The sequence below is a fragment of the Rhipicephalus microplus genome, chromosome 6 (assembly GCF_043290135.1).
Source record: "Rhipicephalus microplus isolate Deutch F79 chromosome 6, USDA_Rmic, whole genome shotgun sequence".
Lineage (NCBI taxonomy): Eukaryota > Metazoa > Arthropoda > Arachnida > Ixodida > Ixodidae > Rhipicephalus > Rhipicephalus microplus.
Genome location: NC_134705.1, coordinates 87,456,111 through 87,473,738, shown reverse-complemented (window position 1 = coordinate 87,473,738; position 17,628 = coordinate 87,456,111). Strand labels below are relative to the sequence as shown.

Here is a 17,628-nt window from a genome sequence, read left to right as displayed (position 1 = left end):
GCATGTCGCATTTTCTTGCGTGAACGCGTAGTTATCAATCACCTAGTAACGATACAATACTAATGATGCAACAGAGGGACGAAATAATAAATGTAATATTGTTTAGTATGAGCAGTACCAAACCCGATTCAAAATGGCTCAAATTCCGCCAATTTTCAGCGTTATCAGCGCTACTAAGCGGTCACCTCCCGCAGTCCTTCCCTTCCTCTGATCACGTGGCCACATGAAATGGTGATGCAATCCTCAGTTGTCGTTTCGTCTGCTCGGCGCCCACGTGTATAGGCATGTCATCACCACCCCTATTGCCGTCGTCAGCGTCATCAACATCCGCAAGCGACGATAAAGACACTGAGGAATATGGAGTCGCGGTAGTTTGCGGCGTGGCGAATAATTTTAGGGTTTGGTCCTCTTCTGAGAAGCGACTCTGAAATCGACGCCGAACCGAGGAGCGATGAGGCAGCTGGAGACGCACGCATTGTCCACGCTGGCTTGCAAGACATATAAGAACGCTGCTAAGCGTGTTACTTATTGCCATAGCTTCAAATAATTATATTCGCTACAAGTCACCCGAAGCGGCACAACGAAAACGCAGAATTCACAAGAACTCACTGCAGCAAGCAAGCAAAACAAAGCAAGTGAAGCCGTTGCTAGGCAGCCAGGCGTCGCCGCCAGATGGTACCACATGTAGGCACCACAATGATAACGCTGAAATTGTCCACGTTATTGCTGCTTGCTCATCATCACTCGGTGCTGGAGACGTGGCCTTTGATGAACTCGTGAAAATACTGTCGATGTCTCGTGGCCTGGATCACGCCGGTGAGCATTCGACTCTCTTTGCCTTCAAAATAGAATAAATTCTGCTTAATAGACGCGATTCACACTTCGCTAAAAAAACTCATGCGTACCAAGTAATCAAATGGACGCCACATCTCTATTTTGAAATTTGGTGTCATTGCTCCTTTAACATTGCCTGTTGGTTCACCCGATGTATGTTTGACTCCAGCATTCAACTATGGAAGCCATCGACAATCACGCTATAAGTAAATGACAAACGCTCGTGGGTGAACTGGATGGTCACTAAAATAAGTATATATGCAAGGCAGTCCAAAAATACACGACAAGCGACTGGAAAACTCTTGACTCGGCGCAAAAATAAGTCCAAATCCGCTTATATAATAGGAACTAGCCCCTCGAGATTCTTGGAGGGGCGGTAAGCCATTCCTCGCAAACGATACACACTTAAGCAGCGTGGCCGTAACCAAGCGCCACAAAAACTGACGGGACAGTTCCGATAAAATCAATTCATGGGTCAGACACGGCGCTTTCCCGGATAAGTTGCGTGGTTATGGGGTTGGGGAGGCTCCCTTCCTTTCGCGCACGCTTATGCGTGGGCCCTCACGAGACACCGATTACATTACTTGAACGCTCTCTTTTGTTTGCACGAGCTTAGCGACCCAAACCTTCATACACTGAGTGCCAGGGCGGCCAGAATTGATTAAACGAGTAGTTACAGCTGCAAGTGTGACGGATCTACTTCCGCAATAGCACTATATAAAAGCTGTAACACAAAGTTTTTGAAACGTTGATCCAATGTTTTGATATTATGACGCACATCTCTATCTCGTTAGCGATTACCTACACTGAATCTTTACTTATTAGAACCCTGTTACGTTATATGACTTGGCACGTAACAATCTCGTCTCATGGACAGTTTCACAGAGTTGACGTACTTGTTTGGGCCGTAGAGGAGGTGTACCATCTCTTCCAGCTTTGCGCTTATACTTGGGGCTGCCACGAAGAAAGCAGCTGCAAAAAAGGAGGGATCCTTAAGCTTAGCCTTATAGAGTTGAACACACTAAACATATCATGTCCCTAGTGCGTACTTCAAACACTTAGTAAATGAATATTAGCAACGTATGCTTGAACCACGCATTATTACTGCCATATGCCATGTTGTATTGTGAAGCATGTATACAGACACAGTGTGTTTGTAAAGCATAGAAGTTACTTTCACTACATTTCCGAGCAAACCAAGTTATTTTTTGCAGTGTTCACTAGCAGACACATGGTTGTGTGCAAGAACACCCACTTGCCATGCAAACTACTCAGGTTCGATCCCCATTCAGATTCAGAATTTGAAATGAAAAGCAGTTGGTAGCGCACTTCGGCGATTTTGACCCTAGAGCTACCTATCTATCTGTAGCTTTTTCAACTGTAAAAAGCAGCGCCGCGGTGCGGAGAAAAAAGCTGGCCACGCCCACCTATGAAAACACGCTCTCTCCGTGCAATTGGGACAGCCGGACGAAAACCCGCCACTCGCCCTCCATCATGGAGGCCACGGTTCTGGCAAAGTATTGCGTCATAACTACCAGCGCATTCGCTTAGGTTTCGTTTGTGGTATTGCGGTTATTTGATAATTAAAAATTATTTTCCAAATTGTTGAGCATATCAGCTTTCGGGCGCGTGACAAGAGTGTCTCAGAAACGTGGTAGCATCGTTACCCCGGCATGGTAAAAAAATCGCCGGAGTTGGTCTTCAAGCGGATATTTGCTGGTGTACACTGCCCGTCCAATAAAAGGATACGAAGCTCACTTTGGAATGCGTGCCATGCATTTCATCTCTATTCAAATCTTTGCCACTCAAGCAAAACGGATGCTTTTTTTGTAATATCCAGCGCAGGTTTCACGCATTCTATGGAGTTTTATACAGAAATACAGTCCATGCATACAACACCTCGTATCGGGTGATTTTTTGCCCTTATAGCGGCTGCAGTAACCGATATTTGTTTGCGTTATAGTTAAGCTTTCAATGCTGCCAACATTTCTTTCTTAAAATACACGGCATATTCAAGGAGTGTATAATGATGAGTGTGCTAAGCGGTACGATCGTTTGGTGTTACCGTTAATACCCCGTGGCAATGACCACTCACGCTATATATGAGTGACAAACTGGTGTATACAGTGTTTATTGGTCATAACTGGTATGTTGTGTTGAGCTGTGAATTTCGTTTTGTCTTCGTTATTACTGCTTTATGGTATCAGATCCAGCCTGAAGTTGGCAATGACGATGTCTGTACACGTTGCCCTGGTGCTTCTCGGTTGTTCCCATTCGTACGAAATGCATAGTAGAGCATAGCGATACGTCATATACCGCACAAGTCAGTCGTTGCCGGCAATGATCATCGTCAGAGTCATGACGACAACGTCATGTAGCCATGACGTCATCTTCATGATGGCTACAGCTCCTCATGGCAACATCGCCAACAGAAAAGTCTCGGCCTAAAGGAGCTTCTCCCATAAAGCTTCTACCATTCGCTTAAGCTCGCTTTCTCAGCGAGGCGCCGTACTCACCGTTGGGGCAGCTACCGTCGTACTCAAACTCCTTGAGCGTTGCGGAGGCACTGGTCTTGAGGATGACGTCGCTGGCCATGGTGTTCGGCTGCTTGGAGGCCAGCTTGCCGAGGCTCTCTTCCACCGGAGGTTTGTAGCCGGTCGGAATTTGCACGTGGCCGAAATCAGCCTGTACGGATGCAGAGGAGGAATGCTTAGCGACCGAGCTGTACATACAGGGTACGCGGAGCTCAATGACACGCCGATGCCCTCTACGACAAAACAACCAAATGCAGGTTGCTGAGTATTGTACGAAGTAATTCACACAATTTTTGGCGTTGTTTAACCACTTGGTTAGGCAAGTTTATTTACCCATCTCCCAAAATAATTTAAAATATGGGCAGGAAATTCCGATAAAAAAGTTGTGGATTGGTTTGCAAGTAACCTTTGCTATATACAATACTATACTGTACTATGTTGTACTTGCTCTCTTTTTTTAGGTGTCATTTTCAGTCTGTGTCATTCTATTTTTGCTATATCTATTTGTTTCTCTGTCTATTTTTTTAGACACTCGATTTCTTTGTTCTTCTGTTTTTATCTGTCCCTTTCTTCTTTGTCTTTCCCTCTTACTATATAGTCGTTATCTCTCCTTTCTCACTCCTCGACCATAACACCTCACCTGCAAAACTCCTGTAGAACATATGTGCAAAAAATATTTGGCAAATCCCCCCACCCGCCCCCGGAAACCGGTTCACTAAGCATTCACAAAGCACAAGGGTGGCCCAAGCGTGGCGAGAAAAGAATGCCTATGATTCCGAAAAATTGACAGTCCTTCAACAAGCCGATGAGGCCAGCGGCAGCCGATTCCCGTCGTTTTCGGACCCTTTGGCACTTATGTGCTCATTAGCGCTTCTTCAATGGACACCAAATTGCAAAGCCATTTGTCGCGTATTAGTAAAGAACAATTTCACAGTCGCGACAACACCGCTCTTGCCGCGACAGAACTCTCGGCTAGCGAAAAAACGTGTTAAAAAAAATGCGGCTGGAAGACGCCACCTTGAGATTCCCGCACGAAACACCGTGTCGTCACAAATTTTTAAGGCGTCTACTGGGTCCTACGTTGCATATAGTATAATAAAATGAAGTGCATTGCAATCTGTTGAGGCAAGGGACTATAGCATACGAAAATTCAGAAACATTAATCGTGTTAATGTCGCAAAAATTTGGAAAATATATTTTGTAATTTCCTGCATCACGGACGGAGATTTCGGGGTGAGACCTAAAAAATGAAACTTCAGCCGTCATTTTCTCGTCCAATAATGGACTTCTGATAGTTCAACTTGTGGCATCGCAGTTCTCAGAGTGTCGTTTGTCAATCTAAACTGAGTCATTGTTTGTTTCTCTTTAGTACCCCTTTCAGCTGCCGCTATTCTTCTTCTGAGTGAACCACACGCCTCTGTTCTATTAGTCCAACAGGCGACTAGTGATGAAAACGCTACCGCTACCTCTACGTCACGACACGAAGAGGGGCGCGACCCTCAGTGTTGAGTGCCCAGAGTTGCCAGTTCTGTTTACTGTAAGGAGAGTTGGGCTTGTCTTATCACCGATACGCTTAAGGCACTATCAGTTGCTTCTGGCATTTGTAACAGCGAAGCTCTTTAGCAAACCATTCCCCGTTCACCTCGAGCCAAATAAAAAAAAAGGCCCCGTATCTGCTTGTTTCACTGCAAGTGTCGTCGAAAGACGAGAGTTGTGCGTGTGGAGAGAGTGATCAAAACGTTTATCTGATGTGCTGCACGACAAAATCGGTGAATGGTATTCTTGAAGCCCTGCGTTAGAGAGTCTCGATCCTTTTACCAGTAGCAGTATTTTCCGTGAGGGGACTCTGTCAGCAACTCAAAGAGTGGGGTGGCTCACTCTCCTGTGCAAGGATGAGACGAGACGCACTGACCTGAGAGCCTGGCGGCCTAGCACCCTTCTAAACTGTGACTTCAAGCTCATAGCTAAGTGCATGTCCGTCCGACTCACTCCAGTACTTATTACAGTTTTGGGTCCGTACTAGGCGTGTTGTGTCAAAGATCGATCGTGCCAACTTCACGGTTTTGCTATTAGGGATTTTATAGAATGGTCGAATTCACGCAACTTTTGTGGAATCAATCAAGAAAAAGGCGTTCGATATTATCAGTCATAAGTACCTCTTTAAAGTTTTAAAGCAGGCGGACTTCAATGCCAAGTTCATCAGCATGGTCAGGGCTCTATACTTTCGTCTTAGTTCTGCTGTTGTCATACAAGATCGCGTCTTGGAGTCTTTCGGTGTGTGCCGTGGAGTCAGACAGGGCGATCCACTTTCGCCTGCTCTCTACGTGCTCGCATTTGAGCCGCTTTTGCAGAGGCTTTCTGAAGACATCAGCATTGGTAGATTTCCTCTTCGACCAAGTTGCCCCCGGTGGCAATGTTTGCCTATGCAGACGACCTCTCCTTTGTCGTCCTGGACGAGGCAACTGTTTGCACCGTCTTGGACGTTATGAAGGGGTATTGCTTGGTGAGCGATGCGCAGATAAATAAGTCGAAGCGCGCAGTCATGTGTCTGAACTGCGCTCCCTCCGGCCCATGTTCTGTGCACGGCCTCTCCATTGTTACGACCGGCCCTGGGGAGCCAAGCAGGAAGTGTTTGGGGGAGAACCGGTTCTTGACCTGACGGTGTCGTCCACCCCACCTCCCCATTCGGGTTCCTCCTCGCCGGGAGAGCTACGGGGTCTGCTGTGCGTTCGTGACCATATTTGGTAACATTTTGGGGCGCCGGGACCATATATGGACCTCGTGTTGGGTTGGGCCACTCCTTGTGTTGTGAGAGGTGTTTTCCCCTCCCTCGTGGCCGAGGTGCCGGCGACACCGTATTGGCTGACGATGCGGACAAGGCGCCCAGTGTCAACAACGTGGCGCTATAAAATGCCGAAGACGTTTTGTATCACTCGCACTCTTCTCTCTTTGGGTCAGTTGACCACTTCTCCACATGTAAATAAATCTCTGTTGTTCGTTCGGGCGCTTCTTCTCGCTGAATTGTTGGACGATGGATCCTGCGACGGGGCCAGCTACCGAAAACGAGACCGGCAGGACCCGGAGTCACAACACCATAAAGGAGCGCCTTCGCATATTGGGTTTTTATTTCTAACCGGATGGCTTGACTACCGAAAATTGGCGGTTAGCTAGGGAAAAGCTGACCGACAGGATTCGGGAACTCGGTGCCTTGTCTTTTCCACTTTCAGCTAGGGCCATGATAATCCGATCGCTGTTGTTTTGTTTTCTCACGTATGTAGGTTCAGTTATGCCGGTAAGTCCTTATACCAAGATTCTCTTGGAAAAGAAACTTTTCGGTTTTCTTTGGGGTCGTACATCGGCGTGGTTGCCGCGCCTCGTGCTCAAGTTGCGCAGGGATGAAGGAGGACTCAGTATTCCTGACCTCTGCGTTGTGACTACGGCGCTACACGTTAGATGGACACGGGTAGCTCTCGATTCGGATAGCTCCTCACTCGAAGCTTTGCGTCGCATTTCCTGAGCACTTGGCTGAGGCTGTTATCACCAGGGGCATTTTCGAACTCGTGCCGCAGGCAGGAACGCCTCCTGCCTTCTATGCAGGGGCCACTTCTACTTTGGCCCATCTCCAAGAGGTTGACCGTGAGATAGATCTGGCTTCGATCGAACTCCACGAGCTAAACGATAGACTCAATCGAGAGTTCCCTACACACTGTAACGAATATGACGTCTCCAACAATAGTCCTAACTGGCAGTTCATTACTGCCAGCTTTCTGGACACCAAGCGCACTACATTCATGTACCGCCTTGCCAGAGAGCGCCTGCCCAATCACGTTCAGGCCCCTCACCAAAATTTCCACATGACGAATGTGCCCCTTCTGCAGCAGTAGGGAAGACCTGGTTCACATTTTCTCTCAGTGTGCACTACCAGCCGCCCTCCGTCGAAGGATAGCTGGCTTGTTTGTCACCTTGGTGTTCCTTTCGACACCGTTCATTTTCTGCATCTCCTGTCAGGACGAGCGGTTAAGCAGTACGTGCTTCTGCTCGTCGAGTGCTCCTACCAAGTGTGGGTAGCACGGTGCTGTGCCGTCTTCGATGGAAGACGACCCGGGCTTCACGAAGTACTTGCAAAAGTACGGAAGGAGGTGCGGTTCGTCTTCCATCGAGAGTGGCAGCGCCTATGTGCAAAGAAGTTCTACGAAACGTGGCCCCGTCCGACAGTGATTTTCAGGGAGTCAGGAGGGCAGGTAACCATCAATTTCTTTAAATATTGCACTCCTCACACTTCCACGACTCGGCCTAGTGAGGTGGTCGCCCCTGAGTTTAGCCCATGTGGCTGTTCGCCTGGTTTTCGCATGCGCTACGGTGATACTGTCGCCTTGTCGGGCTTTACCCGCTAGGTCTGTGTTGGTCCCTTCTCTGTGCTCGAGGACTCTACTCGCCGAGACGGAGGGTGGCTCCCTTCCTCGTGAAGGGCCAAGCCGGCTTTTAGCCGTGCTGGTTCACCAGGGTACGTTGGGTATGTGTGCAGCGGCATTCGCTTCTGCACCAAACAGTAGTCCTGTAGTCCCCAAGGGACGAATTGTGTCTTGCTGGGCCTGTGAGGTGAGGAGGCGGTGAGGAGACGGGCCATGAGCGCAGCGCGCCCCACGCGCTGCGTTAGCCCACATTGCCAGGGTATGTCCGCTTTGTGTGTTGTGAATGAATTACCACACCGAAGGGTAGCCCCTATGTTGGGTCTCCCTGGCTTGTACGCTGGGAGGCAGGCCGCGTCTGTTTGACGCCTGGCGCCGAGCGGTGGTCCCCTTGCCAGGGTATGGGCAAGGGGACCACCTGACACGAACAGGGGGGGGGGGGGAGGACATGCCGGGACAGACGTATAGATGATGATGGGTTGATGAGTAACGTGAGACTCCAAGACAAAGCGCCTCCTTCATATCTGACAACGGCATGTACCGACAGATAGACAGACCAAAATTTTTGCGTTGAACTACCCCAAGAAGGACTATCGTTTTTAAAAGGACTATGATCGTCCTAAGTAGGTATGTGCTGCGAAAATTGGGTAAATATCCCAACACATAACTGCCGCTAAAAGGAAGAAAGCGACGGTTGGCCGAACAAATGGCTGCGATGCAATGGTGGTGAAACCATCACTTCGAATACGTACAATGAGTATACAATATAGGGAACGGGTAAGACAGCGGTGGCGGCAAGAACACCCCGAAGCTTTGAAAGGCCTACGCCATGAAATGGAAGTGTCGTGTCTGGGACTGTTTGTGCTTTAACTGTAACCTTTCTGTGCTGAGAATCAGCGTAGAAACAACCAGCACTTCCTCCCTATGGCCTAGAAACGACTTTGAAGCAAGCAAATCACCCTTTGGAATGATACAGTTTTGCTGATCCAAGCCTTGGACACGGGTGCGCTAACCTCCGTTACGATGAACCTCACTTATGGTTTATATTTTTAACCGTTCAACTGAGTGTCACCTGACTAATTGCTTCACGTGCAATGGTATTACTTTGGGCCATGCAGCGAGTGACTACACACTAAGTTTTGTGGTTAAAATATAATAGTTAAGCGAGGTTCTTCGTAATTGAGAATAGTGAGTCCGCGTCACAGGAGCATAGTAGTGCAAGATTCAGGAATTTCATTTTTGGGCTTATTTGCAGTCTTCCAGAAAATGTAGTTATTTTATTGATAATCACGTTCACTGAGAGCACGTTTGTTGTTCACTATTAGCGCATTTGTCGATGACATCGAGTAGTTGAATGTTGATGTCAAACATACATTAAGGGAATCGACAGGTAACGTCGATTATGTTCTGGCAAACAATATTTCAACCGAACGTGTATTATGACTAAATACCCCAGAGGCAATTTTGAAAACTAAATGGTTGCTTTCGGTCATAGTTGAACATATTTTCGTGGTACAAACAATTATGGGGATTTTTCCATCTCCTCTTATGTGCATGAGTGACACTTCATCGAAACAATTAAACGATTATTGAGAAGCACAAAATTCATTAAATCTGCACTTGTTCGGGGCTTCTTCACGAAAGTGAGTTGCTTTTGGGAAAGCCACTTTAGTGATGATCATTTGTTTGTTAGCTCGGTAGCGTCTGTCAACTGTAGAGCCACTGCCAAGCATTGCAACATTTGTGAAGGAGGCATCGCCATTGGCGAAGTGAGCCTGTGGCCAGGGTAACCATTGGGAAGGCAACAAAGAACACTATGAATTATTGTCCTACGTGTATTTTGCCCACAGGTGCGATATGCCAGAACCAACACTGATACAGCTTCGATGTAACAAAAAAGCGTCCACTCGTCATCTCACTAACCACATCGGACACCGTCGACTTACTTCAAACTTCTTGCAGAAAACACCGAAAGACTTGTACGTCGTGATGCTCTTGAGAAGTTCCACGTACACGATATCCTTCCTGAAGGACCCGAGTACCTTAGTGCTGCGAAAATTATGATTATATAATCACACACATCAGATCCCGCTGTGGAATTTGAAACTTAGTTCAAGTGTGGGAAAAGTCGCAGCTTTGCCTCAAAGACGAAGCATCGAATGCGATAGCAACAAATCGGAATGTCACGTGAAAAATGACAAGCAGAGCGAAATGTCCACCGCGTTGCTCATGCACAAATTACACAAGAAACGTACTCGAAGGTACAAATTAACGCGGCTAACCACGCGCGCTCTGAAGGTGCTGTGATAGCCAATATTAGACACTTTTAGATGGGTGTGCGTAACGAGCCTTCGTACGCAGCACTGCCACGGGAGAGGACTGCGCATGGGCAGTACGTAACGCGTCCATTCCAGAGATGTGCACGTACGCCAGAAAAAAAGAAAAAAAGAAATGCGGCGTGTGTTAATATGACGAGGCGAAGCGTGAGTGGCGTGACACTCTCGCGATATCTGGATTGATAGAGGAGCCAGATAGCGAAACAGCAGCGACGGCGTCGAACGCAGAGAGCAACAAAGCCGGCCCAAACCGAGTATATTTACTTTGAGGGACGTTGTTGTCCTGTTACCGCACGAGGGGGCTAAAAAGCTACCAAAAGCTGTTTTATTTCTAAGAACATACGTCAAGTTGAACCGAACGCATGTCGGTACGGTCAATACGGTGAACTGAAGATGTCGTTGAGTGCTTCGCATGCAGCGTACGCAACGTATCGTGCCACGTACGTAGGCTCGTTACGTAGGCCCAACTAAAAGTGTCTATTGCCAAAAGCAGAGCATCCGTGAAGAAGAGACTTTCTGCGACTTTCGCGTTAGGGTAAGTGTGCCTGCGCTCACAGCATGGATAAAAAGACAGATAGCGTATTAGCGGCCACCTGCATGACCTTCCAGAACACACGAACACCTAGGGGCATAACAAACAAGCAACTATTGATTGATTGATTGATTGATCGATCGATCGATCGATTGATTGATTGATTGATTGATTGATTCATTGATTGATTGATTGATTGATTGATTGATTGATATGTGGGGTTTACCGTCCCAAAACCACCATATGATTATGAGAGGCGCCGTAATGGGGGGGTTCCGGATATTTCTGCCACCCGGAGTTATTTAACTCAAACACATACAAGCAACGAAGAAATATAAAATGCCTTAGGGCCTTCATGTTTAGACCTAAGGCGATTTATACTGTCGCTGGAAAAGTACATTCTCAACATTGCATTTCTGTTTAGAAGTGAAGCCACGGTAACGGCATCGGTGTTGACTTGGTCATTGTAAGCTAGCTTACTTTTACTGGGCATTGCACTGAAACCTACTGATGAAGATTTAATGCAAACGTGTCACGGGTCTTGCAACGTTTTATATGCGAAGAATTTCTTAGCGAACTTCGGTGGCTTCGACCACATCTATCTATCTATCTATCTATCTATCTATCTATCTATCTATCTATCTATCTATCTATCTATCTATCTATCTATCTATCTATCTACCTACCTACCTACCTACCTACCTACCTACCTACCTACCTACCTACCTACCTACCTACCTACCTACCTACCTACTTATCTATCTATCTATCTATCTATCTATCTATCTATCTATCTATCTATCTGTCTATTTAGCCGCCTATGCCTTTTAGCTCTCCTGGCCATTGCGATAATGGGGTCAATACCGAAATTGGTATGGCATAACATGACTGTATTACAAGCGTAGATTAGGCCGCTGTGGTAGCTGAGTGGTTAGAGAATCGAACGCATTATACAAGCGTAGGTTAGTAGTCACAACATGAACATTATCACTTCTATGTCAATAATGTCATGATTTACATGTTATGGTGTTGTTACTTTTGCGGTAGTTTTGTTCATATTACATATTGTACAGCTTGTATCGTATGACATGACTGCATGGCGAAAATAAGTGACAGGCCCTAACGTGGAAATCATAAAATGCGTGTCATATAGAAAAGATGACTGCATCCTACGCTCATGATGCACTCGCGATCATTTCGCTAGCTTCACGTATATAAAATCTGGTATTACGTGACGTGAATAGATGACGAAGCTATATCACTGGCGCGAACAAGATATTCATTACAAGCATGTCATGTAAAACATCACTACATGGTACGCTCACAGCGTGGTCACTGCCGTTTTGCTACCTTCACATATACCAAATTTGGTATTACGAGACGTGAGGACGACGAACACAAATGCCAAGCTCGAACATGATAATCACGAAATTTAAGTAATGCACGGCATAATTTACGTTCACCTCGTGAGGCTGTGTTGATTTCAAAATGATGCATCCATCTTTCTCATTCGTGCTTTGCATATCGTCGATTCTCACTTTACGTGGGATCTGTCAATTTTTTGGGCTAGCGAATGTCAAATAATGTACGCCTCGGTGGCGGTGTAGTAGTAAATGTGTGGCGGCATGCTGTGTACAGTGGTGTGAACATTGACAGTCACGTTCACAACTCGAATTCGATGCCAAGCTGCTCTTTGTCTTGTCACGTCTGTGTCCACGTGCTTACACACTGCGTAGACGAATTGGGCACTTCTTGTTCGCAGTAGCTCTTAAGCTAAGACAAGAGGACGTAGCACTGATCATACACCCTCAAAATGTGGAATCTATCACATTTCAACAGTAAGTTGTATCACGACAGGTTCCACCACTGGTGCACTGACGTGTTTCTGTCATGCAATCGACGTTGTAAAATATGTACTAAAAGATATCAAAGAACAAACCAGAAGAAATAATTCTGTCACCGGGAGTCGAACCTACGACAATACAACTTCTTGCTATAGCATACATTCCTTCAATTTTGTTGCGATACATTGTACAACAAAAGCTCAACTACCTCTGGGAATACGCGTTCCACTTTCGTGTTATACCGGCTCATTTGAGATCAATCAGTCCCGTTTTTTTCGCTTATTGATTAAGGTGAAAGCCTCACACGCTTCATTATATGCTAAAATTTAGCGGCTGCTCTTATTAGAGGTGTCAGCACAAATGACACTAAAATTCCTGCTGTGGCGTCACCAACAGAGAAAAAAGTGAACGTAATCATATGACTTCAGCATGACGTCGCAGATGGCTATCTTCATGACCTCAATGTATCGTCTTATAACGTTACGTGACAGGGACGTCATCACATGATATCATTTGGCCAAACGTGAACCGAGCTCGGAGGTAACGCAGAACAAAGCCAGGATCAGAAACTATAAAATGCCTCCAATCTTGGAGGCACTGCAGCCTCACGTCAGTAGCTGAAAACTTTCTTAGACACTAAGGGTTTATTACATTGACTTACATTGAAAAAGAAGAGGACTTTCGCCTTCGAGTTTATTGATGCGAATACATAACAGATTTTGTGAGTTTTTTTTTGTCTTACTACTGCTGAAAATGTAGTTGTGCGAATATTTCATACACTTAAATATGACAGGTAGCGAGCGGCACCAAGTCCTCTATGACCACGTGTACTATTGTTCAATCTTTCAGTGCTTCGTCAATGTAACCAGACCAGTACTGCAAGTGATGCCAGTGAGATCAACTCGCCAATATTTCATCGTTAAATTTTGTACGACGTAACCCATGAAACTGCCCGTGGCCTGTACTCACCCTCCACTTTCATCAGGCAACTGATCTCCGGTCGCGTACAATTCGCCTTTGATGTCAGCCCAGAAATGCGCATCTGTGAAAGGTCAAATCGTCAATATAGCGGAGAAAACTTAACGTAGGGGGCGATTCTGTTGAGTACAAGGTGACTTCATTAAAAAACACATTCAGTTTAGCGAAATGCAACAGCGCTACAGCACTGTTGTGTTTTTTGTTGTGTTTGAGCAACAATATAGTATTGCTGGAACGTATGGTTCTACAGCAACTACAGTGCTCCACTGTTGATACGAAAACGCGGGTTGCAGGCTACTTCGTCTCAATATAGTCTCTTCCAGGATTATTTTTTTTCTTTTTTTCCTTTACATATATATAGATACGTATACATATACTGTGTGATAATGAGGTCGATGTCAACGACGACACAGGCGAAAAAATCCAGCCGAGAGTGTCCATATAATTGCTATCGCAATAATAAAATCATAAGGACCATCTCGGGGTCAAGTTAAACATCAAGCGATGTTGATCCGATGAATGTCTGGGAGCTTGAGATGCAGCAGGAAACGTTCGTCGAGTGTCATGGGCGATGCGCTTTGTTTAACAAAATTTACGCGCGGCTTCAATTGTCTCAACTTCGTAATGGCTGATTGACAGAGCTAGGAGTATCGATGCGCCTTTCCGCAGCTTTCGGCAATGCTCGGCATGGTCATCCTGCTCTCTCAAACAGCCCCAGCTGTGTGCCTGTTATTGGTCGTCTGCTTTCCCTGGCACAGTCCATTGCGCTCTTGCTCTCTTTTCCTCTCATGCACGCTTTATCCTCTCCACGTGGCTATACCCTCTCTATACATCAGGAATCGGCAACCTGGAACCCGGGGCACGAATGCGGCCCGCGGGGCGGTATCAAGGGCTGGAGACATGGTGCGAAGTGGATGAGATCAGCCTGATGGGCTGTTCGCACCAACAGCCTCATCCTACAGACATTCAACAGGTCACGCGAAGACGACTCGCATGACGCGTAGACAACCAACAAGCTGAATGGAGCCGCTGCTGCGTCGTTCTTACGGCCGCAGCCACTGGAAGCGCGGGAGGCGAGTAACGTCACGCCGCTGGTGGCACCCGTGTGACTGGTCCATTTCTTATATCTTCGATAGCTGCGATCACCCTAGAAGTCGGGGATATCGCCATTAACGGTGGTACGAAAAACATTGGCTAAAATTTCTTCATGACATGAAACAGCCGGAGCCATTTTTGCGACACCCGTTTTCGAACCACTTACAAGATATTGAGCTGTGATGGACAACCATTTGTTAGGTAAACAGTGCCATCCGGCCAACTGGCTCGCTTCGCTTCCACTTTTGCTCTTCACATCTGCTCTCCACATCGAAGGCGTCGAGAAAACCGATTGTACATGTAAAGCATCAAAGATAAGTACAAATATTTATCGCGATGGCGAAAATGAGTGCTCGTCACTGAGTTCGCATTTGATCGCGAATGGCGCTAGCCACAACGTCTGCCTTGTTTGGCCTACCCTCACCTCAGTGAGGGAACACGGGCTGTTGAGATGTTTGTCACTCACGAAAGTATAGCTTTGTTGACAATATTTCTAAACAGAAAAGCGCAGCAGTAGAAGATTATTTGTTTTCTGCGCAATCAAGAGGATACAAAGTCTTTCGAGTGCCGATGCCGAGACGCCAGATGTTAGCGTAGCGTGCGCGCTTATCACTTGTTTGCCCCACGAGTCCTGAATCGTGGTACGCCGCGTAAGGGCATCGCACATCGGATCTGTAGCCAAATATTACTATGTGGCTCGCGCTTCAACCATCTCCAAATGGCCCTCCGCGTACGTCATACACACCCCCAACCTCCTCTTCTCACCTACAATTTGGAGGCTGACATTACTGGCACTTTTGACCTCAAATGGGTTCGGACACGAACAAAGAAGCTTGCTTCCTGTTGGCATTGTCCCTCATCTTCATGCTGAAAATTTGGGTAAAGCTCAGCCAGTTTGGTATATTATTGTCGAATCGCTAATTTTATAAATTTGCGAATTCTTCACATTAATATCCTGAAACTATTCCTCCCCCATCCCGATTAGCCTTCCGCTCCTTGCTGCCTCGGCTTCATGCAACTCGGCCCTCTATTTCAGAAGGTTACCCACCCCTGCTCTACAAGGCTGAGCTCACTACACTAAGCTTCTCTCTCAAACACTAATATTTTACACATGCCCTCTCTCTTGTCAGGCCTCGCTCTCACAGTTGGGTGCGGACGACGTACACCTAGCCGCTAAGATGCCTTTGATCGACAAATAAACTATACCTGCAACTATAGACTTCGAACGCCACTGCGTAAAGAACAGCTCGTTTCGCCCGAAATACGACAGTGCACTTACCGGGGCCCCTACCGTCGTAGGTGAATTCTGAAATGATGACAGCAAACTCAGTGGCGGCGAACACGTTGCCAGCAACACCGTGTTGGAGCGTCTCGAGGGGCCCGACCTTCTTGCCGTAGTACTCGCTTGCGACTACTGCCAAAGATCAATCAGTTTTGACCTAGTGAACAATGTTGTGAGTGGAACTACGTATATATCAATCAATTATTCACTCAGACAATCAATCAATCGATGAATTTGACAATCAGTCAGACAAGAAGCCATTAATTCAATCTGTCTTTGTCTATTTATGCTTCCTGTTTGCAGCTTTTACAGCATAACTGTCGTGTCGACCTTGCGCTGGCGTTGGCATTGGCGGCACTGGCGTTTCCTAGTCTGGACAGTGGAGACCCAAAGGGCGTTATATCGAAGCTCGGCGGAAAACGCAACGCCTTGCTGATAGTGGCGAGAGACACATATGCTTGCTCGAAGAGGAAGAGGTGAAGGGCTTCGTTGTAGGCTCGCTTGGAGCGAAGAGAGGTTGTGATAACCAATAAGACATGGTGCGCAGAAGAGAAGGGACGTAAGGTCAGTCAGAAGGGAACAATCAAAGGCAAACTACGCCCTTCCAAACCATTCACTTTGGCAACATAGATTAACATGAAGTAACGGAGAGCGACACTACATATAGCAACAAATGTACAGCAATCACATGGCAATGAAGGTGATCGAAGGATACTCGCGAAGTAAGACAGGAAATTCAACATCAGACGGAAAGAGGTGGCAGCTTCGCTGCCCGAGGTTTTTCGGCGTAGAACTGCCTGTAATTTTTTCGCTGTAGATCATGCATAACGCTCGCGATGCGTTCAAGCTCATAAAAATTTTTTAGAGTGCTTCGGCAATTCTACCAGTAATCGAAGGGTATTCACACGACCCTGTCACCAAAAAAGCGTCTTCACGCACCACGACAGTACTTTTGAACAATTTGTACGACGTTTCATTAGTGAAAACAGTACAAGTAAAATAGACTAGATTAAGATACATGTCCTGTTTTCTTAAGTCCTTTCCTCCAACGCAACCATATATACCGACAAGCTTAAGTCCACATTCTTCCTATACAAAGCACTCGCGGAACGCCATTGCTTCTTTTTTTTTATTCAAATAGCTGGGATGGTGAGGGGCGTACCTCGTATTGCGGCACCCAGCATCAGGCTCACGACTGGAAACCAGCGAACCATGGTGGAATGCTGCACCGACGCCAAACGTGGGGCGCAGGGGGAGACAAACGAACGGTGAAGACACGCTAGACGGTCTGCGATGGCGTCACCGACAGCGCGCAGCTCATTAAACCTGTCCTTGTTCTTGTTATTGTTCACCTATTGATCTTGGCGCATACCCACTATGGGGGATCGCCGCCAAGAATCGAGTGGTTTTAAAAATTATTGTTCAGATTTAGAATAATGAAGAAATAATAAAAAGATTACCGATATTTTAGGAAAGTGGGGTGCTTGATCTAATGCATACAATTATTTCAATAAAGAAACAAATTTATTCTCATAATAGAGCAGTAATCTAATTTTTATACGTACATAGTTTTGTAGACACGTTAGAGTAATGAAACAGATGAATTTGTCAACCTATTAGTTTCCTCAATATAGTTCCGGATGGCCGCGCAAACTGTCGCGTTAGAGAACCTAGAAATGGAAGCTCTAAAAGACGAAATGACAAGTACAGAGAAGTCCATATCAATACCACGTAAAGGTATTCCTAAAAGGGTTTTTTTCGTAATGCGTTAAACCACCTGCAGG

The 17,628-nt window shown here is 46.4% G+C and overlaps 1 protein-coding gene across 1 annotated transcript in view; it reads right to left on the bottom strand.

Annotated features, from left to right (window-relative positions):
- The window catches only part of LOC142765935 (uncharacterized), a 19,114-nt gene extending 8,441 nt beyond the window's left edge, over nucleotides 1-10,673 (bottom strand). Inside the window, exons 1-4 of the mRNA XM_075867742.1 lie at nucleotides 10,669-10,673; nucleotides 9,724-9,826; nucleotides 3,351-3,519; nucleotides 1,731-1,806 (exon numbers count right to left, since the gene is read on the bottom strand). Of these exons, the coding sequence (XP_075723857.1) occupies nucleotides 1,731-1,806; nucleotides 3,351-3,519; nucleotides 9,724-9,826; nucleotides 10,669-10,673 (353 nt within the window). The remainder of the gene's footprint in view (nucleotides 1-1,730; nucleotides 1,807-3,350; nucleotides 3,520-9,723; nucleotides 9,827-10,668) is intronic.
- Between the last annotated feature and the right edge of the window lie 6,955 nt (nucleotides 10,674-17,628).